At 40.6% G+C, this 26,825-nt stretch overlaps 1 protein-coding gene across 1 annotated transcript in view; it reads left to right on the top strand.

The window, feature by feature from the left end:
• Positions 1-26,825, top strand: part of SH3RF1 (SH3 domain containing ring finger 1) — a 165,641-nt gene that overhangs the window by 96,654 nt on the left and 42,162 nt on the right. Inside the window, exons 3-4 of the mRNA XM_040966231.1 lie at positions 9,609-9,884; positions 10,720-10,815. Coding sequence (XP_040822165.1) covers positions 9,609-9,884; positions 10,720-10,815 — 372 coding nt within the window. The remainder of the gene's footprint in view (positions 1-9,608; positions 9,885-10,719; positions 10,816-26,825) is intronic.

The following is a 26,825-nucleotide window of genomic DNA, read 5'->3' as shown; positions in this document are numbered from 1 at the left end:
GTGTCCCACTTGGATGGAGGGGGTGCAAGGACTTAGGCTATCTTCCACTGTTTTCCCAGGCTATTAACAGGGAGCTGGATCTAAAGTTGAACAGCTAGTACTTGAACTGGTGTTCCTACAGAATGCCAGAGCTGCAAGCAGAGGTTAGATTCAAGTTCCTTGTCAGACTTATGTCTTGAGAATATTTTTTCCATTCTGTGGTTTGATTTTTGTTTTCTTACTTTTGTCTTTTATGAATTTCAGTTTATTAATTATTGGGGACAATCATTTTCTTTCTGTCATGTCACTAAGACAGTTTATTAATACTGGAAAATTTATAGTTTTAGTTTCTACATTTGATTCTAGTTTTACCTCATTAATATAATATGCATGAGTTAGGGGTGAAAACTCATTCCTGTGTTGTTTGTCGGCTGTGAATTATTCTAGAATCCTTCTTTGAAAAGACTTGGTTTTCCTAAATGAATTGCCCTAGTACTTTTGTCCACATGCAAGTATGTGTGGTTCTTTCACAGCGCTGTTTTAATTCCAAACCTCAACTATCTTTCAGATTTATTGTTGTGTTTAAATTATGTAAACATACCCTCCAGTGATTTTAATGAAAACACAGAAAAAAAAAAAAGAAACAACCCTAAGAACCAGGGATTTAAATATAACTGAAGCCTTATCTGACCTCTTTATTTAGCATGAAAAACTGTTCCCACATACCACTTTTCATGTGAATTTCTGGTTCTCCCTGTTTTTTTCTGTTTGTTTTTTAAGGGATTGGATAAAGGTATATAGAGAGTCCCTGACACATGGGCTCTCTTCCTTGTCTAGTTCCACAGTCCTTGAGGTCAGGTGGGACACTTAGGGACAGACTGGGGCAGGACATATTCCTTGCCAGGAATTAAATTGTTTTCTCAATATGCTGAAATTTGATCTCTACCAAGAAATATTCCCCATCCTGCCGTGCGTCTTCAAGCTGATAACTCAGGACACTGCAGGGAATTTTCCCAATAAATTTTCCTGCTCTCTGCACAAATACTATCATTATTATTGAACATGTAATGGAACAGAAAACTATTACTCAGAGCAATCAGTGACATGAATTGCCTGCATTTTACTTCAGAGATTAATGCTCAATACTGATCTTGCCTTATAGAAATCCATCAGATTTGTTTTTCTTTACTAATGTATCAGTGAGATATTCTGCCTTTTAGGGCCATGTAGGAGAAAAAGTTATACCTCGGCTACATGACTATTTCCTCATAACCGTCAAATGAATTTGTAAGGAAAATATTTGTTTGCTGCGGTTTGTTGCATAATTCGTTTCACATTTTTCAAATGCCAGCAGTTTGCTCAGTGAAAACACTCCTCTTTTTCAGTGTATGTCATTTTAGTTACATGTCCATAGCACACTGGGGTCGATAGGAGTTAGTAGTCCTTGCCAAGATTTCCCTGAAAACTCCTCCTTCAGTATTCTTCCTTTTCCTATGTCTCAGAATTGGGTGATCACCCCATACAGTGTATGTGGGAGGCAGTAAGGACAGTTTCAGAAGGATAGAGTGGCAGTCAAGCCATTGATGAGGGAGTAGCCAGAGGTGCATGTACTGTGAAAACCAATCAAAACTGGTATAGTTGCATGTCTTTTGGACAGAGTCCAAATTCATCCTACCAGAGTAATGTCCACAAAATGTATGCAGAAACTCATGAGATGCTGATTGGAGTCTTGACTGCACCACTTCTAAGTCCGCTCTCTACTAATCTACTCGAGGAAAGCAGCAGATGATGGCCCAAATACATGGGACCCTGTCACCCAGACGCGACATTTGACTAGCATTCCAGGCTCCTGGCTTTGGCCCAGACCAAGGTTGACAATTGGGACTTTCTGGAGAGTGACCAAGTGGATGGAAAGCCTGTCTGTCTTTCTGTCTGTCTGTGCGTCTCTCTCCTGTCTTTTTTTCTCTCTCCTTTCTGTCTCTGATTCACTCATTCTCTCTTTGATCCTTACCTTACTTATACCAGATCCCAAGTAGCAGAAGCAGTCCTCTGATCAGACATAAAAAATGCAACTGAGAGTAATTCCACATAGTTATCAATTGCAGATATGTAAACATCCATAGACACCCGGTAGGGTTCTTCAGCTAGGGAGGTGGCAAGGGTTGAACTGTTCTTTGTGAATGTTGGTGGACAAGGCATGGTTTGTTTGTGTTTAGGGGTGATGGCTGCAGATGGTGTGCCTACTGAGGGGTAGAAAATATGAGGTGGAACCATCACTCCAAAGGGAAGGCCGTAACATTAATGCTTTAGAACATTAATTTGATTTAAAACATAATTGGGAACCATTTCCAGGTTATAAGCTGTAAACAGTGTGAACAACACCATGTTTCAGTACTTATTCTTGCTAATGTGGTTGTATTTTGTTAGTTCTCTTCCTAAACATCTAGTTCCTAAGTTGTTTTTTTTTCTCTCTCTCTCTTCTGTCCCTAAGTAATGGTGTTTTCTAGATACGCTCTTTGTCTACTTCAGTGCTGTTTTTCAAACTGCTGCAGGGCATCCCCCTGGCATGACTGGAAGAGTAGGAAGTAGAAGTCAGGGTGGTAAGACATGATCTACGCCACTACAAGATTTGTTTTGATTTGTTGTGTGTTGCATTTCCTGTAAAATCCTGTAGTTATGAGCCTAATATCATCTTTTCATTTTGAGATTTGGGAAACCATGCTCTTCATTTTCTGTAGAATTTTGAACGTATTCTTTTGACCTCAACTGACTTTGTTATGTAAATTGTTACGTAGTGGAGAAAGTTTAGCCCAAGGTAATGATTAAGAAAGTTACCACTTTATCTCCCCTTTCATCCTGGCATCTCTTTGCTCCTTCTGCTTCCCTGAACCATCAGTACCATGCAGGTAGCAAGCCTGAGTACTCTCTCTCTGAATTGGCTGATTGCTGTTTGAGAGTTTGGGTAGCCTCTGTGTGAGGGCTAATGAATTGGTTTGCATTGGCATTTAGGGCCTATAAAAGAAAAGCAAACCAAATCCTGATCAGTCTGCCAGGTTTCTGGGCATGGAGTATGCGCTGCAGAGCTGCGTGTACTGTAATACTCAGGAAGCAACTATCTGGCATTGGTCCGTTCACAGTCCTAAGTGGTGGTAGAACCAGGTGTGGAGTAGAGGAGAGAGGCTAACTGGATAGAGTCTTCTCCAGGTGAAAACTGAAGAAACTGATCAAGAAAAGGGACACTAGAATGTCAAAAAAGAAGTAAAAGGGCATGGGGATGTTTTCTCTTAGTTTCTGGTTGGAACTGCTATCCGCAACATGCTAGTCAAGTTAGTGTGAGTAGAATATTTTGCATGACAAATTTAGCATGGGTCAGCATTGGAAGCTAAAAAGAAAACAAAAGATTAGTAGATAAAAATTACTCAGTACTGTGGTCTCTACAAATAAAAGTCAAGGGAAGAACAAATAAAAGACAATCTGTGGTAAGAATATGAGATTCTCAGTCCTTTCGGATATTGCTTTGAAAAACAACTTGTTGTCTTGGATATTTGACACACTGAAGTTAAAACATTTTAAGTGATGCTGAAATCATATTTCAGCGACTGCCTCATCTCCACATCTTGTAATATTTAAGAATTATTAACTATTAATGAATTGGCAGTTTATGAAATAATTTTATCACTTGATAGATATTTTACTTTGAAAGGAAAAGTCAGCATCTATTTTCTTGCACAAAGGACTTGTTAAAGCAAAGTCTTTCTTCAGTCCATTTGCTACTTGTTATTCTGTGTGTGGTACTTTGTGTTATAATTCTGCATGTCTTAGTTCTTTGTGGGAAGTTTTCAGTGTCAAGTTGGAATCAGCCAGGGTTTGTACCAATTTATATAAAACTAAATAATTAAGTTATACACATTTTATATCTGTTCCCACTACACAAGTGTCTCTTAGATGTTCGTTTTAGTAGGTCATTGGATCTTCCTTGCTTTATGGAGCAGTAAGAAGTGCTTGAAGGAATTTGAATTTAGGGAGGCTGTCTTGCATGTATATCTGAGCATTGGCATTTAGGGCCTATAAAATAAATTGGCAAGGGATGTTTTATTTACTTGTTAGAATCGCAGCTAGATTGTCAAGTAGCATTATGCCAGATATATTGGAATATACGTGATGCTCACAGATGCAAATATAAACATTTAATAAAAAATATTTGTGCTCAGATTACATGAGATTTTTAATGTCTTTTAAGGCAAACTGTCTATAATTTAGAGACAAAAATTATTTGAAATGTTGGTCCACTGTTATATATAGTTTTTTAAAGGGAGCAGAGCAACTCACTGCTTATTGAAATGTGTTTTAGATACAGAATTGTTACAATACTTGGCCTGTCTAAATTGCCAAGATTTCTGATGAAACTGGCAGCTTGAGTGACAGCTGCAAGCCTAAGGTTAGCTGCCGAGTCCATTTCTCCCTGGCTTTCTCTTCCTTTAAGCCTCCCTTTCATGTGTAGCCAAGTGATAGTCTCCAAGTGAAATGTAAGCTCCTCTGGGCCCTGGGCCCTATGAGAGGAGGTAGAAGAAAGGCAACAGTTCAGAGAGCCTGTGGAAGGCACAGAGGGCAGAGGGCCTGCGTGATGACATGACTCCCCAACCTTTCTGGACAGATGAATGAGGAGGCAGTGCCTCTGAGTGCTCTGCACGTATTTTACTCGCCAGAGTCGTCTCAGGCCATCGAACCAATTGTTTTGACTTCATCCTTCAGATGTTGCAAAAGGAAAATATGTTCTTTTATTGCCCTTCCAAGTTTATCCTTAGTCATCTGCAGTCTGTGTGGGAATGGTTCTTTTAAAGGCCATAGAACCTCGCTTGATTTGAAATCAGTAGAATTTGTTTTGTTTAATGTGGGAAATCGTTGAGAAAATTGACACAAACTGGCTTTTAAACTTCTTAGAATTTAATTGAAAAAGAGCACCATGGAAAAACAGCCAGATGTACAAATGTCTGTTTATGGGTTAGATTGCCATAAGCTTAGTGTTTCTTTCTCTGTGGTTATTGATCATTGAGATAACCTCAGCAGTGAAGATTTAACAAGTCAATATGAGTGAATCAATTTTTTGTTACAACTCCAAGCTAATTATAATGTGTTATGATTATTATATGCATTTATTATAGTAAGTTTTCTTCTTACTACTTGCTCTATTAAGAATACTTGATGATTTAGAAGCATTTACTACATTTGCTTTGTATGAAAATTATTAAGTCTGGGGCCAGTGCAGTGACACAGGAAGTTAATCCTCTCCCTACAAGCACCAGCATCCCATATGGATACCTGTTTGTGTCCCAGGTACTCCATTTCTAATCCAGCTCTCTGATTATTACCTGGGAAGGCAGTGAAGGATGGCCCAAGTCTTTTGGCCCCTGCACCCATGTGGGAACCCAGGAACAAGCTCATGGCTCCCAACTTCTGATCAGATCAGCTCTGAACATTACAACCATTTGGAGAATGAACCAGCAAATGGAAGATTTTCTCTGTCTCTCATTCTCTCTGTTAAAAAAAAAAATCTGACTTTGAAAATAAAATAATTAAATCTTCTAAAATTTTTCAAAATTTAGTAAGTCTTTGACCATTGATATATGGAAGTGATTTGTAAAGAAATGAATTCCTGGGACTGCATTGAGGCACAGCAAGTTAAGCATTCACTTTTCAGGCCAACATTCTGTAACACAGCACTGGTTTGAATCCCAGCTATGCCACTTCTGATCTAGCTTCTTGCTGATGGGCTCAGGAAAATGGCCTAAGTGCCTCTTCCAAAGTAGAATTGCTGGCCTGTGTTTGTTCTGATCCAAATCTTGATATTAGGTCCATTTAGGGGGTAAACCAGAAAGTGGAACATTTCTTCCTCTGCCATCTCCTTCCCTTCCCTCCTTCCTCTTTCTCACTCTGTTTCTGCCTTTCAAATGAATCTTAAAAAGAAAAAGAAGAGGTAGTACCTTTAGTTCTTCTATTACTCCAGCAGTATATTACAAAAGAACCATACCATAGTGGTTCGGAATTTTACAAATCACTTCAAGGAGCCATTCAGAATGTTTTGTAAGCATACTAAATATGTATTTTGGTGCATACCTTTGACTTACGTGGATTTGGACAGAGTGGACCAAACAGAGCTAATTGAGGTGGGGGAAAATTGGGAGAAAAGACCATAATGGTGAATAGAGTTATTTGTCACCCAGTTTGTAATAGGATTTTCAATTCATTCATGCAGGCTTCCAATGCCTTACATTAGTCCTGTCAAGATGAACTACAGCCACATCTAAAATGCCATCCCCTATTAAACGGTGCATGTCAGCGAATTTGTAATTTCTTCTGTTCAGCCAGAAGATATATGGATTCTGCTCATAAAACAAATATGTGCTTCAGAAATTCACATTTTAAAATCCCGAATACTTCCTAGGAGGAAAGTTCTTTGCATAGTTACATGGTGACTATATATTAAGAATGCAATTGCTGTTTGAATGCATCTAAAAGGAAACACACGCAGCTGCCTGGACACAAATACATTGTCAAGTGTCCCACGTAACTCGTAAACGGGTTTTTCTTACTGGGTGATAGTGATGATAGTTCACCCATGTACTGCCTGCTGGGCTATTGGAGGTAACTGATATACATGGATTTACTAAATCCTCACAACTCATGAAGAAACGGAAACAACAGAGTTTAGTGGTTCAGATCATGTAACCAATAAGTGGCTGAGTTGGGATTCAAACCCCAGCAGTTTCAGTCTGGAGCCTGTGCTGCCACCCTGCTCTCTAAATATTGCCCCATCCTAGTCTCAATTGGTTACATTCCAGAAGTTAGTTTAGTAATGTACTTGTCAGCTCTTTCTTTCTCTTTCCCTCCCCTCAGTGGTAGTATTTTTTGTTGTCTTTGTTCACTATTATTTCTCAAAGCTGTCGTGGGAAATTTTATGAAGCTGTGATAACCAGACTTTGAGAACTACATAATTGAGAATCTAGTGAGGCATTTAAAAAAGGCAGGCAAACATTTTTTTACTTCTTGGAAGTTGTACGTTACATGACGTTAAGTTCACAGGATTACAAAGGATCAGGTTTCCTGGTGGACATTTCCTTTCTGGGGAACCCTAAGGACAACAGAATTGCTTACAAGACTAAGTGGTGAATGAGAGGACTCATACTATTAAAAACTGGATCTTAAAAGGTGTGAAGGTGTCAGTACTGGGAGGCTTTGTTGCTCTCTACACAGGGATAATTGCCTTCCCAGGCAGCTTTAATGAACCAACCGCAACATCCCATGGACCAAGCCATGAAAAGATGATTACCAATAGTCTTTTGACTGCAAGAAATGTTGTTCTGTTAAGCCAAACAAAAATATATAACAATAAAGGTTTGACTTAGGAATAGGCCAGGTTATAAATCTGTGACTAGAAACCAAACTAACTGTTGAAAACTGTATTATGAAGTTCTGTTGCCATTAAGGATATGTAGAGCTTTTATCCATTTTTGTAAGGGGACAAAGAAGCAATGATGTGAGTAATGTTACCAATGGTCTATTTCATTGTGCTTTCTGTGTGACTGCTTGGCTTCCCACTTCCTGTCCATTTCTGTACTATTGCCAGCCTAATCTGTCTTGCACATGGTTTCACCATGTCCATCAGTGCTTCAAACATAAAAGCGACTTATCATTGCCTAAAGAATGTAGTTATCTATGCTCTTCAAATGTGACTCAGTGCCCTCCATAAACTGGTTTCTTCCTTCCTCTCCAACACTACATGTTCCAAAATCCCTCTCCAGGGACACTGCATTCTTCACAGACCTCTGTCTTCAACCTGCTACCTCTCACCTCCTCCAGTTTTGACTGTCAGAGCCTTCTACCTGGAATGTGTTCCCCTGTCTCCTCTTTTCTTCACATTCCTCTGCTCTAACTTTGACTGGTTAATTTCTGTGTATTCTTTAAGACTTGGGAAAGTGTTTTATTTTCTCACCTACCAAACCCCGGAGACCTCATCAGGGTGCATATCTCTATTAATGCATTTACTGTACTATATCATGATTATTCTAGTGACTGATGCGTTAAGGAAAATTCTCCGGGGTCCCTCTAGTGGGGACTGGGACTTAAAGTGTGATGTCCGCATTGAGAAGAAATTTGGGACACGGGATGCGAAGGCGAGATGAACCAATACACTTTATTGAATTTTTCTGGGGCAGCTTATACCAGTTTTTTGTGGGTAGATAAAATTTTGCTAATTAGCTCAACAGTAGTATACAAGCTACTCCAATGATAGATCACAAGGGATTTTGGAAACAGTCACCAGGTCTCAGGCAACAAAATAAGTGAACATGAGTTACAGGAACCAATATAGGTAAACAAACAGATCTAACTAGAAAAGGAATCTTAACAGAGCTTTGTCTGTACTCAGATACATTCAGGCCACAATAGGAAGATGATGATGATAATGAAGACACTGCACACCTATCCAGACACGCTTTATCCACAAGATGACCCACGGTCTTAGCAGGAATTTTGCTTCCTGCAAATTCTCAGTCTGCTGAAAACGTTTGAGATTCAGGATCCTTGAACGTTTGGTGGTCTGGCTTTTTTGGGGGGCTGTCCTTCAACAGAAAATAAATCCTCAGCATCAGCACATTCTCTAACAAAAGATAAAAGTTGCATAAATGTTTTCTGGATGAATGACTGAGAACACAAAAGGCAGGACCCTTTAAACTCATCCAGCAAATTATTCTAGACATGTTTGACTTTTGTTTTTCCTGATTCCATGGGATCTGAAAGTGACAACTAATTCTCAACAACCACTGGGAAGTATCATATTTAATTCATGTGGTGATGAAATTGCCTTGGGGTGCACGTAATTTTAAACTTGTCATTTAAAATTATGAAGCAATCATATTTGAAACCTCACCTTTTGGCTTATCATCCTGGCAATGTTTCTCTAACTATGAAAAAGTGAAGTTGATCTTAGACTATAAAAGACCAAATATCTGTGCATCTACTGATTATAAACAGATTATTCTTTACAAAGAGGGCAGGGCCTGTAACCGCCTCACTCGCTGTTATATTCTGGGCTCTGACACAGTAGACGACTTTCAGTGACATCTTGTATGACATCAATATAAGATTTGCCCAAAGCAACACTCTTATATCTGTCTATCAATTAAACCTAAGAGCAATTAATAAACTAACGAATTATTATTCTGTTTAGATTATTCCTTATAATGCTTATTTGTCCTGATATTAAAGTAGTTAATACAACATATTTGGTTTTTGTTAGTTTTTGAATTTTATAGCAGGAAGCCAGATTCAGCAGTCTAATTTTCATATTCTAATAGCTATAAACAAATAAAGCAAAATTCCTCCAAAATTAAATTAAGGCATAGACGGCTAAACTGTGCCTGACTCAGGGATATCCTACTCTGTCTCACTCTGGACATTTATTATCTGATTGCCATTTATTAATAGCATACATATATAGTTTTTGTTAATGTAAGAGTTTCTTCAAAGGGCAAGTGGGGATTTAAATTTGACCTAAATCAATGATAGTCTAGTTACATTTTAAAAAATTTTTCCAAACATCATTTCATTAAAATTCATTTCTTTCTTTTAAGGGAATACCTCAGTTACCATGTGCCAAAGCGTTATACAACTACGAAGGAAAAGAACCTGGAGACCTTAAATTCAACAAAGGAGACATCATCATTTTGCGAAGACAAGTGGATGAAAATTGGTACCATGGTGAAGTCAATGGGATCCATGGTTTTTTCCCTACCAACTTTGTGCAGATTATTAAACCATTACCTCAGCCCCCACCTCAGTGCAAAGCACTTTATGACTTTGAAGTGAAAGACAAGGAAGCAGACAAAGACTGCCTTCCATTTGCAAAGGTAAAGTTAGAATGCATTGGTTTTTCTTACGACTTTTCCTCTCTCTTTACCTGCATTGAAGGCATATTGGCTACATGGTTGAGTGTAAGCTTTCTATCTCACTGTGCTTCTAAAAATGCCTGGAACCAGTCTTCATGTTGAAAGTAATTTTGTGCATAAATGTTTTGTGTGAAAGACAATTTTGGCTGATACTCTGTGTTTTTATTTTCAAGCCCACTTTAAAGTGCATGTATGCCACCCAGGGATTTTTAAAGTACTGGATTATTAATAGCAAAACATTAGGGGCTCATTTAACCTCGTGGTTAAAAATGCCTGTGTCCTACTTCAGGTACCTGAGTACTTCATTTTGGTTCCCTCTGGACTTCTGGCTCCTCCAGCTTCTTGCTTAAGAGTTGCCAGTTCCCTGCTTTGGCCCCAGACAGCCCTAGCCCGTTAAACTGGTATATGGGAACCCTGTCTGCCTTTTGCAAAACAAAACACAACATTTTTGCTTCTTCACTTTATATGTAAATATCCCTGTGACATGTGTATGTTAAAAACATAGGAATATATCTACTAAATTGATAAAATGATTTAGAGTCTGAATCAGAATATGGTATTGTCATAGAGAAAGGCAAACTCCTTTGAAGCAGTTTATAGCTACTCAACTCTGAAAGGACATCAGGGTGATCACTAATGGCCCTTTAGTTTATGAGAATATTGAATTCATGTGCTAGCGCTAGATGACAGCTTCTTTGACTCATGCTCTCATAATATTGGGGTCCTTTGTTGCAAAGGGAAATTAAATCGTCAGCTTAATGAGATCAGGTAGACTAATGACTTGTGGTTTCTGCAGGATGATGTTCTGACTGTGATCCGCAGAGTCGATGAAAACTGGGCTGAGGGAATGCTGGCTGACAAAATAGGGATATTTCCAATTTCATATGTTGAGGTAAGTTAAAATCTTAATTGTGCAACTTGAGTGTTAATGAGTCTCCACAACGCAAAGCCTGGACAATGCCGTCTTCCAGAGCACTGGGGGCATTAGGAAGAATTCCTCCATCATGTCCCACAGTGACTGAAGACTGAGATTTCTGGGAGTCATTGTTGCCTGCTGAAAGCATTCTTATATTTTGTTCATTGTTACTGTGCACTGTCAGTCACCTATACTATTTCCAAGTGTTCCTATAGTTTGGGATTAGTTAATCTTTATTTGGTTGCTAGTTTCTTTCATTATCTGCTAGATTAACAGGGCTACAATAGCGATTTGCACAAGAGGCCTTAAACAAAGCTCCTTATCAAATAAATTATTGAGTCTCCTTCCATCCTATTCCAGCAGCTAGTTAGCCTTCCCCTTTAGCCAGTTTAAACAAAAAAGCACTTATTTGAAAAAAGGGGGAAGAGAGAGAGAGAGAGAGAACACTCTTTCATCTGCTGGTTCACACCCCAAATGTCTGGATCTGGGCTGGCCTAGAGCCAAGATCCAGGATCTTCTTCCAGGTCTCTGACCAACCTGGTACAGTGGCCCACGCACTTGAATCATCTTGTGCTGTTTTCCCAGGACACTAGCAGGAAGCTGGATCGGAAGTAGAGTAAGCAGAACTTAAACGGACACCCAAATAGGACACTAGCATTGCAGATGGTGGCTTAGCCTAGTGTACAGCAGTCCCTAATTATCTTTTTTCAGAAAGCTTATAGCCAAGCCTGACCCAGTGAAATCAGTAAATACAGTACAACATAGTAACATTATTTTAGTGAATAATGTAAATTTTAAAAAAACTAAGAACTTCCAATTGATAGTGGACTTTCATATGTCATATAAACTAAATATTCTTTGGTAATGAGAATTTCTTGGGGCCAACATCATGGCATTACAAGTTAAACCTCTGCCTGTGGTGCCAGCATCCCATATGGGTATGAGCTGCTCCACTTCCAATCCAGCTGCCTCCTAATGGCCTGGGAAAGCAATGAAAGATGGCTCAAGGCCTTGGGCTCCTGCACTCACATGGGAGACCCAGAAGAAGCCCCTGGCTGCCAGCTTCAGATTGGGCCAGCTGTGGCCGTTGCAACCATTTGGGGAACAAACCAGCAGAAGGAAGATCTATCTCTCCCTTTCTTCCTTTCCCTAACTCTTTCAAGTTAAATAAATATTTTATATAATTTCTTGCTGAAAATAAAATTAAAGGCATTTTCAAAAGAGTGAAACACAAACGTACAAGGTTAACCGAGATCACAGAGACTTGTGGGAAGACATAAGATCTTTGTAGATATCTGTGTGATGTGACAATAGGGGCAAAACTAGGGAAGAAAAAGTGCATTTTGTCAAAGGAACAATATCCAGACAGGAAGACCAAAAGCCAAAAAAGTAAGAGGGAACACACATTGTTTGGGGAATTGAAAATAATTGTGTTGTTTAAAATATCAAAACATAGATCTTCAGCATGTAAAAAGAAAAGCAAGCATGAATTATTTTGCCATCTTTTTATCTGAGGCGTTTGTTTTGGCATAATTCTGAAAACTAAAATGACAAATTGTGTCATTGTAGCCAGCATTCAATTTCCTCCATAGACGGAGAGACTGCCAACATTTTCATTAAAAAAAAAAAAAAATCAATTTGACTACTGTGTATCCATGGGGAAGTAATTCAAACCATGTAAAAGTCTTGAATTTTATCCTAACCCTTCAGATGTTCCTGTTTTTCTGCCTTTGAAAGTAAACAGTGAAAAATTCCTTCATTCTCGGACAGTCCTTCCTGTACCTCATTTATATATTCTAACTATGGGTCATGGAAAACTATGAGCGTTCCAGGGTGTTTGGATGGTTACCCTGAAGAGCATGAGTAAGCACAAGATTAGTAATGAAAGCTTGTCCTTACTTGTTAGGAATTGTCAGTATTACATGCTGACACTTGGTTTGTGGTGCATGAAAAGGGATTGTTTTATTGTTGTTATCCTGCAGGTGTAGAATTGAACAGATGGGCGTAAAAAGATCTGCCCACAGTAAGTCCTGCGTCTCTTAGAGGCATTCAGATGATTTTACTGTCTTAAATTAGAAAAATAAATTTATGCTCCACTAGCAGTATTTTCATTCTCCTGTCTTCTTTCTTTCAAGTGTTTCTCTCATTTGTACTTAGAATGTTGTCAGTTGGGAGGAGGTAAACAAATCATCCGTCACCAGGAGCCTGTGAATGTGCCTTGGATGTCAAGGCATTCGATTGAAGTCCTGGGACAGGGGCAGAACATCTGGGAATTAGTGACCCCTGATTTAGCTCCCAGAGACATAAAGTGGGGCAAATGTCAGTTGCAGTCTACCAAAATCCCAGCTACCTCAGTGGTGTAGTCTTAGTCTTCCAGGGATGTCTCCCATGTAATAAAGCAAACTGCAGAAATCAAGATGTGGAGCTTTTTCTAGAATGACACAAAAGCTGAAATTAGCATCCCCTCCCCCTTTCCCCCCTGCATCTGCCCAACCTCTGGTGTTTGGCTTGGGTAATATAAATATGCAAGGAACTTGTTTGTGACAGAATCTAAACAGGATAGGCCTGGGGATAAGATGGTAGCTTCAGTGTTCAAATGTGGAGCTGTGGAGTTAGGAGCATGAGGGAAGCCTAAAGGAGCTGAGCATTGAAGGTGGGCCAAGAGAAGACTGGGTAGAGGGTATGTGATGCTGCTGTGTGATATGCCCTCCTTCCCTGTCCGCAGTGATCCTTTCTCTCTGCTCACTTTACAACCACAGATCACGAACTCCAGCCGCGTTAGAAGCAGCAGATGAATAGTGGCTGTGGCAGAGTGATTTATAAACTACTGTCTTACTGAAGTAAAAAACTTCCCTTGTTGAAATAAAATCAAGAGGCAAGGCCTTGTGGCATAGTTGGTTAACCCACATGCATCCCCCTAAAAGGTGCTTGTTTGAATATTGGCTATTCTGCGCTTCTAGTCAGTTTCCTGATAATGTACCTGGGAAGGTAGTGGATAATGACCTTAATCTTAGGTCCCTGCCACCCACATGGAAAACCGGGATGGAGTTCCTGGCTCTGGTTTTATCCTGGCCTAGTCCTAGCAATTAGTAGGTATTTGGAGAGCAAACCAATAAACTGAAGATCTTCCCTTTATACCCCAATAGATAAAAACATAGAAGGTTTTTTTAAAATATTTTTTTAGAAAAAGATTTATTTATTTGACAGATAGACTTACAGAGAGGAGAGAAGAGGAGGATCTGCTCTCCAATGGTTCATTCTCCAAATGGCTGTTGGGGGTACAGCTGGGACAGCCTGAAGCCAAGTGCCTGGAGATTTATCTGTGTCTCCATATCTGTGCGCAGGTCCCCAAGTATTTGGGTCATCCTATATCACTTTCTCAGGTACACTGACAAAGAACTGAGTTTCAAGTGGAAAAACAGGGCCCTGGCACAGTAATCTATTGGCTAAGGTCCTCGCCTTGCATGGACTGAGATCCCATACGGGCACTGGTTCCAATCACAGCTGCTCCACTTCACATCCAGCTCTCTGCTTGTGGCCTGGTAAGGCAGTAGAGGATGACCCCAAAACCTTGGAATCCTGCACCCATGTAAGACTAAGAAGAAACTCCTGGCTTTGGGTCAGCTAAGCTCTGGCCATTGTGGCCACTTGTGGAACCAGCAGATGGAAGATCTTTCTCTCTGTCTCCCCTTTCCCTCTGTATATAGAAGTGGAAAATAGGGAAGCAAACTGACACCCATATGGGATGTAAATATCATTAGCAGAAGCTTAGGCTACTGTGCAACAACACCAGCCCCACCAATAATTTGAGTTTTAAAATAATAAAACAAAAAATTCTTGAAGATTGAGTAAAGAAAAAAAGTACCTGGTTTGCAGGAGTCAGAAAGGAGAAGAATAGAGTTATACATAGTCCAGAATTCTTTCCCTTGGAGTCTTCATCTAGTTCTTAAGATAAGGATTCTCTTGCTTTGAACGTATTCACTTTTACCCTGTTGAGACTCTCCTGGCAGATCCTTCTCTCATCAAGGTTGTGGATTTTCTTCTCATTAGATAGGTTCTTGGTTGACCAGAACAAAATGGAAGGTAATCTGAAATGAGAGATAAGTTTCTTAAAGAAACACAGGAAACCTTTAAATTTAGTTTCATTTTATTACTTTTTGTTTTATTTGAAAGGCAGAGAAATATGGGTCAGAGAAAGACACACACAGAGAGATCTTTTACGTGCTGTTTTACTCTCCAAATGCATACAGTAGCTGGAGTGGGCCAGGCTAAAGCCAAGTGCTTGGAAGTCTGTCTGAATGTCCCATGTGGGTGACAGGAACTCAAGTTCTTGAACCTGGTGTTTCCCAGATGACTCATCAGAAGTGGAGCTGAATTAGAGGCTGAGCTCATACCCAGGCACTCCCGTATGGGATGGGATGGTACCAGATGATGGTGTAACTTGTGGTAGCTTCATTCCCTGTGCTATAGCACATATCACCCCTGCTCCTTGGAGATTCTTTGCTGTTTTAGATTCATTTACTTATTTTGAAAAGCAGAACAGCAAAGAGATCTTTTGTCCACTGGTTTACTCATCAAGTGTTTATGAAAGCCAAGTCTAGGCTGGGTTGATCCCAAGATCCAGGAATGGCTTACTGCTTTCCCACATGGGTGACAGGGACACAACTATTGTGCCATGTCCTGCTCACTTCCTAGCTGCATTAGCAGGGAGCTGGATCAAAAACTAAGCAACCAGGATGCAAATTAGAACTCGGGTCTGGAATGTCAGCAGCTTATCCTGCTAGACAATAGTAACCCCCACGTCTTGAATGCTGGAAGACATCATGCCAGAATCTGCATAAAAGGATGTGCTTGTCAAGGACTGAATGGCATTTAAAGAAAAAAAGAAAAAAGTAGTAGCCTGATTCTTTGCCCAAAAATACTAATTTTCTACAAAATAGAATGGAAGATTTTAACAACCACATTAATTTGACACTGACTTATTGAAGTTTTGCAGTCATTTGAACAAAGATGACATGATTCTTAGCAAAGAAAAAGCTTGAATGAATCAAGTGCTAAGTAGGGAAATTTTAATGTTTTTCAATTATTCTGTATTATAGGCTTATATATTTTTACCAAGTTTCCATTTTATTTGGATTCTTAGTCATGTGTCTTAAGTATGACTTATTTAGGTTTTTCAACAACAAAAAAGATAATGTTAAGATGAACATTCACACGTGAAAACTGTCTGTGGTAGAAGAGAGGCTTCATAGACAACTGTCCTTTCTCTAGCTAAAGCTAAAAAGAGGGACCGTATTACTCATTCTCTTGGATGTCACTTGTTCCGATAGACTTTATCCTGACACCTAACCTAATGCAGTCCCTCCTCTTTTCTTGGGTTTACCTCCAAACACAAAGGGGCCCCGATAGTGAGATAAAATTTGCATTTTGGAAGCAGATGGCCTGGATTCAAGTCTTGACTGTGTCAGTTTTTATGAATGACTTCAGGCCTGGTGACTTCACTTTTAAAATAATAGAGCCTCTGTGCTCACTTTGATAACACATATACTAAAATTAAAATGATGCATAGGGGATTGGCATAGCTCCTGCACATGTATAAAACACTAGAGTGTCTTCCTAGGATGGATTAATCCCAGTGATTCTTCACCACAGTATTTATCAGCTAGCGTGGACTATGGAACTGAAGATGATTGTTATTGGCTATTATGATTCCTTCATAATACTTTTTTGGGGGGAGAGAAAAAAGCTTATTTTAAAGACAGAAGGAGATCTCCTATCTCCTGGATCACTCCTCAGATCCCCCGCAAAGCTGGGCCAGGCTGAAGACAGGAGCCAGGAATGTCATCCGTGTTTCCTGTATGGGTGACAGGGATCCAAGTTCTTGAGCCGTCATTTGCCTCCCAGCCTCAGCTGGAGCAGGAGAGGCACTCCAACATGAGATGTGGGTATCCTAAACAGTGCCTTAACTGTTGTGTCACATGCTTGTCCCTATACCGTTCTTTTTTTCTATCTCTAGCTCTGAAAGTATTTGTTGATTCAGTTACCATTTCTATCTCACCTTCCCTTCCCTAACAGAAATGTGAATGCCTGAGGACCAGCTCTTTTCTCGCATACTTCTGTGCCCAGAAGCCCTCTCACAAAGCCTACCCCTAGTTGAATCTCATTAAATGTTAGTTCATTCAATGAATGAGTTCCCTAAGAACTTCTGTAAGTTGAACCAAAAGCTCAATTAAATTGTAGATTTTTCCAACTTTTACTTTTTTTTTGGTGATATATGCATTCCCATCATTCCCTACATAGTCATATGTTTACCATTGGTTTATCTCAGTATTATATTCGTTTCTTTCTTTGTTTTCTTTCCCTCTAGATTGCCTCCCTTTTTTTCTCTTTTCTATCATTTGTATTTAAATTTTTCTCAGACCAAAATATTGGTATCTACATATGTGGATAGATCCTATAACCTGGAGAAATTGCTTGTTTCTTGTCTAGAGAAGACTTTTTAGGGGAGAGTTATAAAATGTTGATCAAAGGATACAGACTTAGGGTTGGTGTACTATAGTGGGTTAAGCAGTTGCTTAAGACAAGGGATTGGAGCCAGTGTGGCAGTGCCATAGATTAAGCTGCCACTTGCAATACTAACATCCCATATAAGTGTATGCTCATGTCACAGCTGCTCCACTTCTTATCCACCTCCCTGTTAATGGCCTAGGAAAGCAGAGGAAGATGACTCGAGTGCTTGGACCCCTGCCACCCACATGGGATACCCAGATCAAGCTCCTGGCTTCAGCCAGGCTCAGCCTTGACATTGCAGCCACGTGAGGAGTGAATAAGTGGGTGGATGATCACAGTCTTTATCTGTATCTTCCTCCCTTTTTTCCCTCTCTGTAACTGACTTTCAAATAAATAAATAAAAACAAGACATGGGATTGAGTCCTGCCTTTACTTCTAATTCACATTCCTATAATGGTTACCCTGGAGCCAGCAAGTGATGCCTTAAGCCCCTTCTAGTATATTGGAGACCTGGAGGAAGATCTTGTCCAACAGCTCCGTCCTAGCCCAGCTCCAGTTCCAGCAGTTGTGGGCATTTGAGGGATCAGCTAGCTGATAGAAGATTCTATCTTTCTCTCTCACCAAACACACACACATACACATCTTTTGCATAAGTATAAATAAATAAGTCATTTTTTGAAATTTAGCTGGCTAGGAGGGATTTTTTTTTACTGGTGTTATCAGCCATAACACTGGAAATAAAGTACAGGACTCACAGAGCCAAGTGGCTTTCAGGGTGAGAAAGCTAGCTTTCTTCATGGACTGAAGGGAATTGTGAACCATCATCTTTGTTCTGTAAAATCAGAAGTGGAGGTGTAATAAGGTATACATAGTTTGAAGTTGACAAGGCTACCTTGGAGGAGCTAAGGGTAGTAATATTAACATGATTTTTTTTTTAACCGAAAGCCTTTTCTCAAGAAGATGACAATAGCAGAAAGGCAAAATAGTGGCAGCTGATCCGATCCTAAAATTGATTGGATTAGGAAGAAGTGCTCCGTTAATTATATTTTGGGGTGAATTGCTTTTCTTTAAAATGACAGAAAGAGGCTACCCACAGTAACACAGGAAGCTATTCCTCTACCTTGTGGCACTTGCATGCCATATGGGTGTCAATTCAAGTCCTACTTCTGATCCAGCTCTGACTTTATGGCCTGGGAAAGCAGTGAAGGATGACCCAAAGCCTTGAGACCCTGTACCCACTTGGGAGACCCAGAAGAAGCTCCTGACCCCAGCTTCAGATCAGCTTAGCTCTAGCTGTTGTGACCATTTGTGGAGTGAACTAGCAGATGGAAGAGTTTCTGTCTCTCCTTCTCTCTCTTTAGTCTAAAGCCTGCCTTCCAAATACAAATAAATACATTTAAAATAAAAAGTCAGTGTTTATAACAAAAAAACATTTAGGGAAATTTGAAGTTGGAAAGAGAATTACAATATTGCCTGGCATCCAAATTTCTCCTTCACTTTTGAAGTAAATTTTTATAAATGAAATCTAAAGAGATTACAGAGAAGTCAGAGAGAATTATTCAGTTGCTTAGCACCATACTTTCATCATTAGTTCTGACTGTGTATGTTGGATCTGTTTTGAATAGCATATTTTCTTTAGCACTAGAGTGTGGGTTTTCATGTCTAATGAGTGCTATCAACTCAATTCAGATAATCATTGTTTTTCCTTCCTTCCCACAATAGAAGGTTTGAAAGCTAAGGTAGGCTTCTGTGCTCCAGGTCAGCTGGCTCACACAGAAAGCTGGAGACTCAGTCTAGAAAAGAATCCTTTAGATTAGGGAAGGAACTTGATTTAAGACAGTTTATACTCCACTGATTTCTCAGCAGTCTAATTTGAGAGTCTCTTTTTGTTTTCCATTAGGAAAGCATTTAAGGAGCCGAGATTCAGTTAATGTTTGTTGAGTTCTCACTGCATGAATGGACAGTTTCCAGGTATCCTGGATTGTTTCATGGAACATAAAAATGCAGATCTCCTGCACCACTTTAGTTAGAAGCCTAGGCTTCTATCTAATATCCTCAGTGAGTCCCAAAGAATTCCCAAACACATTAGCCTGCCATTTTCTCCTCCACATATCCAACACCCCAGCTACATTTACTGATCATTCCTAGAAAACATTACCTTGGAATTACTGCCTCAAATACACATCCATCTGTGAAAATCCATCCGTATAGGGACTGGTGTTGTAGCATAGTGGGTACAACTGCCGCTTTCCATGCTAGCATCTCCTACGGACTCTGGTTCACGTCCTGGCTGCCCTGCTTTTAATCCTGCTCCCTGCTAGCATACCTAGAAAAAAGCAGCAGAACATGGTCCAAGTGCCTGGGCCCCTGACCCCCATGTGGGAAAGCTAGATGAAATTCCTGGCTCATGGCTTTGGCTTGGCCTAGCCCTGGCCATTGCAACCACTTGGGGGAGAGAACCAGTGGGTAGAAGACTCTTTCTCTCTCTCTCTCTCTCTCTCTCTTCCTCTCTCTCTCTCTCTCTCTCTCTCTGTCTGTCTGTCTGCCCACCTCTTTCTCTTTATCTATCTATCTGCAACTCAGCATTTCAAATAAATAAATCTATCAGAAAAAAATTTCGAATGAGGTTATTTCTCCTGAAGCCTTTCTTTCCTGATGCTCCTATGCAACAAAACAAATGTAACCAAGCAAAGAAGTAGTAACAGCCAACCCTGCACTTGCTTTGAACCCTGTCCTTGCTTTGATGGTTAGCGATATTCAGTTTGTGTCTTTCTTATAGACTTGGCCCATGTGAAAAGTGTAGATACATATAGGAAAGATTTATCATTTTCTTATGTTCCTTGAGAGCCACGTCTTAACACAAAGAATATTTTTCATGATTTTATTTCTTGAGTAGAGTAATATTCTATAAGATGTGGAAAGAAGTTAAAGAATTCTAAATCTCTTCCCTATATTTGTAATAAGTTTTCTTCTGGTCTTTCTCCTTATGCATTACTGATGTACAGAGAATTCTTTTGCCACCTACTTGTAGTACCATTAATCATCACTTTTTTGTGGTGATATAATAGACACTCTAGTGGCTAGACCAATACATAGTTAACTTCTGCCCCACCACCTCTCTTTAGAAAGGTGTCTTGTTTAGGGGAACACAGGGAAGCCATGTTTCAGAAGCGAGCCCCAGTCTCTTTGTCAGTCCATTTCAGCTCTAGATTTTCTCCCTGCAGTTAGCCTTAGAACACATGCGAAAATTGGTATTCCCACTGGTTATAGTATCACTGTTACCATCTAGCATTGTTTAAAATGTTTACAGGAAATCTTGGTTTTTCATTAAGACATTATGAAAACTTGAAGTCCTAACATGCAAAATGTTAATTTTCAGAAGTAATTTATTACTCAACAATTTCAGATGTCTAGATTGCTTTTTTAAAGTAAAATGTCACTAACTAAAACCATGTGTTAGTGTCTTCCATGTTGTTATTATTGTACTACTTTATTATATCACCATATATATCCTAAATTTTGAAAGTAACTAAGGCTCTACTAAGCAGAGTAGATTGGTTTTAACTGACCAAGTGTTAAGTCATGGTTTCTATCACATGAAGAAAACTGCACATGTGTGGCATATAAATAACTTGAATGCAAGCAACTTGATTAAGAGAACAGTGTGGAAGGAAGGCTGTTCTGTAATGAAATACAATATGTTCAGGAAAATCTTTCATGAATGTTATAGAACAACATTAGTTTTATAATTTGAGAGAGAGGAAGAACATTCAAATTTGCTGATTTACTTCCCAAATACCAGCAATAACCAAGGTTTGGACAAGATCAAAACCTGGAGCCAGGATTGCAATTTAGGACTCCCATGCAGTGAGGAACTCAAACACTTGACCTGCCACTGCTATCTTCTAGGTTGTACGTTAGCAGGAACCACAGTTGGTTATTGAACCCTGGGAGTTAGTGGGTACAGGCGTCTTGGCTGATTGGCCAAATGCACATGCCAACATTGCTTTTTTTTTTTTTAATGACACAGTAAAGTGTTAGAATATTTATTAGACTTCATATTTGTGCATGGCAAAATTTTCTCCATATCTTGAGAAAAAAAAGACCTTAAAATACAAATCTTTAAATTTTTTATCCACAACGATGGATGTTCCTACCTCCCTGGTTACCACTCTGCCTTTTTAAAAACTCCACAATAACACCTACCACTATTCAAAATCCCCTGCAAACTTTGCCTTTTTTGCTTCTGGGGTATTGGTGACATGACTGGCCTATGAAACTTTGGAAAGTCTTCTCACAGTCTGAGATACTTAGTGTCTTGATTTTTCTCTTAACCCTACTTTTATTTTTGCCCTTCCCAAGTCAGGAACCACCAACTAATATGACTCCAGGTGACTTTTATTCCTAGATTTGGAGTGGTTTGGGTCATTATGATCCTAGTTGAGGGCTACATCCCTTCTGGAGTGCCCGAGCTCTAGTAGTTGAGCTCCTGCCACTGAAACAAGAAACCTGGCTTGGGTTCCCACCTCCTGGCTTTGGCCTCAGCTGTTTATAAGCATTTGGAGTATGAAGGAGTGGCTAAGAACCCACTCTGTCTCCTCTTTGTCTGTCAAATAAATAAAAATGAAAAAAATAATTGATGCTGCCCAGAGTTGCCCCTTGAGAGAAGCTCCCAGTTCATTATAATCTCCCATCATTCAGTGTTGGTCTTTGTCAGCCCTTCTTTTATTGTCCTCCCCTGCCCACACTCGGCAGACCTGTGACTCTGCACCTCCTACCCTTCCTGTCAGAAATGAGTCATGCTATTTTCTAGATTCTCATGAGTCAGAGAGGTGTGTTTCTGTTTCTCTCTGCCATTCAGTTTTGTGCATGGCCGATAGTATCACTCAAAACAAAACACTTGACTGAGGCAAAGACTCCATTGGGTTGATTCTGGTGGCTCAGGAGCTAGGGGCCCTATGCCTCACACTGGAGTCTTTGCCTATTGGGTATTTTGAATAAAATATTTTTTTTTGGGGGGGGGGTTTCAAAAAGTCATTTATGCATCTAGGTATAATACTGTACAAATCATAAAATTAACTGTGGTAAAAGTAATAAATCAGCACATAAAAGATATAGTGACTTGGGTCTAGTACAGTAGCCTAGCAGCTAAAGTACTCACTTTGTACATACTGGGATCCCATATGGGCACCACTTCACATCCCAGTTGCTCCATTTCCCATCCAGCTCCCTGCTTGTGGCCTAGGACAGCAGTAGAGGATGGCCCAAAGCTTTGGGATCCTGCACCCACGTGGGAAACCAGAGTTTCCGGACTCCTAGCTTCAGATTGGTTCGGATCCAGCCATTGCAGTTGCTTGGGGAGTGAATCAACAGATGGAAGATCTTCCTCTCTGTCTCTCCTCTTCTTTGTGTATCTGACTTTCCAATGAAAATAAATAAATAAAATCTTTAAAAAAACAACAACAAAAAAGATACAATGGCAGCCAAGCAAATTAGTGGTGAGCTGGGATTTCTCTGATCAATAAAAACTCATTTTCACTTTACAGGTGACTAAACACTTTAACCTGTATGCAGAATTGATACTATCTTCCCCATTTTATAAAGCCAAGGACAATGAAGCCATGAGCTTAAATGTTTCACCAAGATACAGGGTTCCTAGAATGTAAGTGATTCAAGTGGTTCAACAGGCAAGATTTGACTCTTCACCGAAATCTTTTGACTTCAATTTCAGTATGTTCCACTTACCCCTAATCATGCCTTGTTCAGCTATCAAAGCTAAAAATCTTTTCTTTTTGTACTTTCAAAGACGTGTACATTTTCCTTTGTACCTTACTTTTCAAAATCAAAAAACAGATGGAAGAAAATCCTAATGTATTTATTTATTATTTCACCAGTTAGGTGCATCACAGGTGAAGAGAATGAAAACATTCAAGGAGTTTAAATAATAGACATTTGAAAGCTGTCCTTGGCCAAGCGGGGCAGGGCAGGTGCCAGAAGCATTTTACCCTTGGCAGGCTGCGGTGCGGTTTCTGTGAGCAGGCATGCTGCTACTTGCTGTGCTGCCACTTCAGTGACTGACACTTGTTGCCCAGCGGTCACTAGTGAAACACTTCGTGGCTGCAGAGGTCAGGGGAGTAGTTTCGCTCTTTGCTCAGCTCAGCGAATTCTTTGGGCTTAATGAGCCTCAGGAGAACAGCTACCTTGTAGTGCAGCTTCTTCCCCCACACGAACCATGTGCAGTGGCCAGAAGCTGCTCAAATAGGCTCACTGCTCCTGAGCAGCTTGAAACATAGTGAGTTGCGACTAAGTGGTGGTAGAAGTTCACCACACACACTGGATTTCAGAAACTCAAGTGTGGGACATCCTAATAATATTTTTTTAAATGTTCTTATTGGAAGGGCAGATTTACAAGAGAAGGAGAGACAGAGAGAAAGATCTTCCATCTGCTGGTTCATTCCCCAAGTGGTCACAGTGGCAGGAGCTGAGCTGATATGAAGCCATCAGCCAGGAGCTTCTTCTGGGTCTCCCATGTGGGTGCAGGATCCCAAAACTTTGGGTCATCCTGTATTGCTGTTCCAGAACACAAGCAGGGAGCTGGATGGGAAATGGAGCAACTGGGATGTGAAGTGGTGCCCTTATGGAATCTTGGCTCATGAAAGGTGAGGATTTAGACACTAGGCTATTGCACCAGGTCTCTAATAATCTTCAGTACTAATTGATTACATTGGGGTCTGTTGGACTAAAGAAAAACATGGTCTTAAAATCAATTTTACTGGGCCCGGTGCCGTGGCGCAAGTGGTTAAAGGTCCTCACCTTCCACGCCCCGGATCCCATATGGGTGCCGGTTCTATCCCGGCAGCCCCGCTTCCCTTCCAGCTCCCTGCCTGTGGCCCGGGAAAGCAGTCGAGGACGGCCCAAAGCTTTGGGACCCTGCACCCGCGGGGGAGACCCGGAAGAGGCTCCTGGCTTCAGATCGGCATAGTATCGGCCCGTTGCGCTCATTTGGGGAGTGAATCATCGGACGGAAGATCTTCCTCTCTGTCTCTCCTCTCTGTAGATCTGCCTTTCCAATAAAAAATAATAATAATAACAAATCTTTTAAAAAAATCAATTTTACTGTTTGCTTTCATCTTTTTGAATGCAGTTACTCGGAAATTGAGATTACACTTGTAACTCAGATTATTTACTTCATCTGCACAGTGCTGGTCCAGCATCTGTACTGTACTGTACTTCCTTTGATAGTCTAAGAGACAAACATTTTTATTCATTCAGCAGGCATTTATAGAGACCTAAATGGAGCTGCTACCTCAGGGAGACTTTCATTACCAATTTGCAAGAACTCCTGAGTAGTCCTTTCAGTCTCAAACTATTGCTGTTCTGTAGGTAGTATATTCTGAATGAAGATTGAACTAGATTTATATTTAAAGCAAATGCTTTCTAATTTTAGACTTTCCCTTTGAAAAGGCATAAGACTTAGTCCATGATTTGGCTCCAATATGCTGTATTTTACCTTGTATCCAACCTAAATCTTACCAGAGTTCCTTACCAAATGTTTGGAGAAAGGTATTTTTAGGATACAAATTTATTTTGCAGGTGGTGAATGTACCCCTAACATGAAAAGTCATCTTTAGATAAATGTCACTGAAAGCCCACGTCACTGATCTCAAACAAACATTTATAAATGAATTTTATCAAAATTCCATTAAAAGCTGTCAGCTCTTTGCTTTCCTGTTGTCACCAAAGGTTAAGTTACCCTTCAACAAAAGCCTCAGTAACTTTCTGCTTGATTTATTTAATGCCTCTGCAAAATAGTCTTTCTGATTTTCTCAAGAATATTTAGAGAAAAGAAAACAGCAGTATTTTTAATACTAACTTTTGCTGCTTTAGAAGAAATCCAAGGTAATTCTGAGTTATGACAACATCTTTCTAACAAATGGTCTTTTCCATCTATAAGCCACCTGCAGGAAAGATATACTAGGCTTTTTAGAATAGGAATAAAAATAAAATAGATATATAGACTACAAATAAAATAGAAGATCTTGCAGCAGGGCGAGTTTGGGAAGGCTTTGGGGTTGGGGCAACTACAGCTCCCCACAGTGTGGCAACTGCGGGGAGGGGGGTGCCCCTGCCAGGCCGGACCCAATGCTGGGGACTCAAGCAAAGACACTGCCGGGAGGCAGTGAGCGAGTCCTCAGCTTTGGGCAGGCAGGACTCCAAGTGGTGCCAGACTTTGCCTGCTGGGCTCCCGGTGGCGAACTCTGGGGGTTTAAGATACGTAGTTACTGCCTATTTTGAATAAGGCCAGTTTTAGTGTAGGTGAGAGATGAATTCTGGGTGATTCCCACTGACAGGGTCATGAAAGTTTCAGGCATGCGTGGGGACTGAGACCTGATGGTTTGTAGGGAAGTATCCATAAGATAATTTGGGTCAGACTGATTCACCAGCCCAATTAGGAATCCAGAGATGTGCTGTTAACATAGAGCATCACTGACGGCCACACATCAGTTCACACCAAAGCTATGGATGGGGGCCTGTTTGGCAGGGTCAAGACACTAACTAGCACATGAGAGAACTTGGTCTGGGGGTAGACACTGTGGGGTTGTGTGGACCCAACCCTGTGGAAATACAAATCCTGCTGGTTAGCTCGCAAGCTGGGGTTGTGATAGACTAAGTAAGCTAGGTGTTACCATGACTCCTGCCATCACTCACGGGTAAAGGAACCCACAACAGTCTGGGCAGGTCAAGGCAGCAGCACCCGAATATGCATCCTAAAACAGGATGTGGGGTGGGCCAGGCTGTAAATGGAAGGGGGTGGACTGGGCAGGGCCAAGCAAACATTAAACTCACAAGAAAGAACAGAAATCAAGATGGAGCACAGGTAGGCCCTTGTACCTACGGATCTGCATGACCCAGGGATGCTAAGTCACAGCATCTACAGCAGGGGCCAGGACAGGTGAGGGACTCTGCCAAGCTGAGTCAGAGCAACCACTGGCCTGTGCATGATCTAAGGCTGGGAATAGCCCAGTTGGGGAGCTAAGGGGACACCCTAGCTGGGTTGAGGTTCCCACCAAGGAGTGCGTGGACTGGAATAGGGGCTGCGTTCTGATCAGAATACGGTTGTAGTCTCCCTTGGCACAAGTGTGGACTGGGACTGGAACGCACCAGGCCAAGCTAGACTCCATACCATCTGTGCTCTAGAGGACCAGGGTACGTGTAGGACAGACTAGGCTAGGTCTCTGTCCCTACTGAACCATGTGTGAGCTGTAGGTGGGTGTGGACGAGCTGTGACTGGGTTGAAACATCCAACAGTTAAGAACCAGATTGGGTTGAAGGCCAGTCAGGAAAAGCCACTGTTCCTGCTACGACAGGAGGTGACCTGAGTAGGGCTGGCTCATGGACCCACTGGTATGCGCAAGATCTGGCATTGGCAGAGGTTCTGATGGAGGAACCTGGGCAACTTCTCTGACAGGACAGTC

The sequence above is a fragment of the Ochotona curzoniae genome, unplaced genomic scaffold (assembly GCF_017591425.1).
Source record: "Ochotona curzoniae isolate NIBS_2020 unplaced genomic scaffold, NIBS_Ocur_1.0 scaffold_4505, whole genome shotgun sequence".
NCBI classification, from domain to species: Eukaryota; Metazoa; Chordata; class Mammalia; order Lagomorpha; family Ochotonidae; genus Ochotona; species Ochotona curzoniae.
This window is presented reverse-complemented; position numbering and strand designations above follow the sequence as displayed.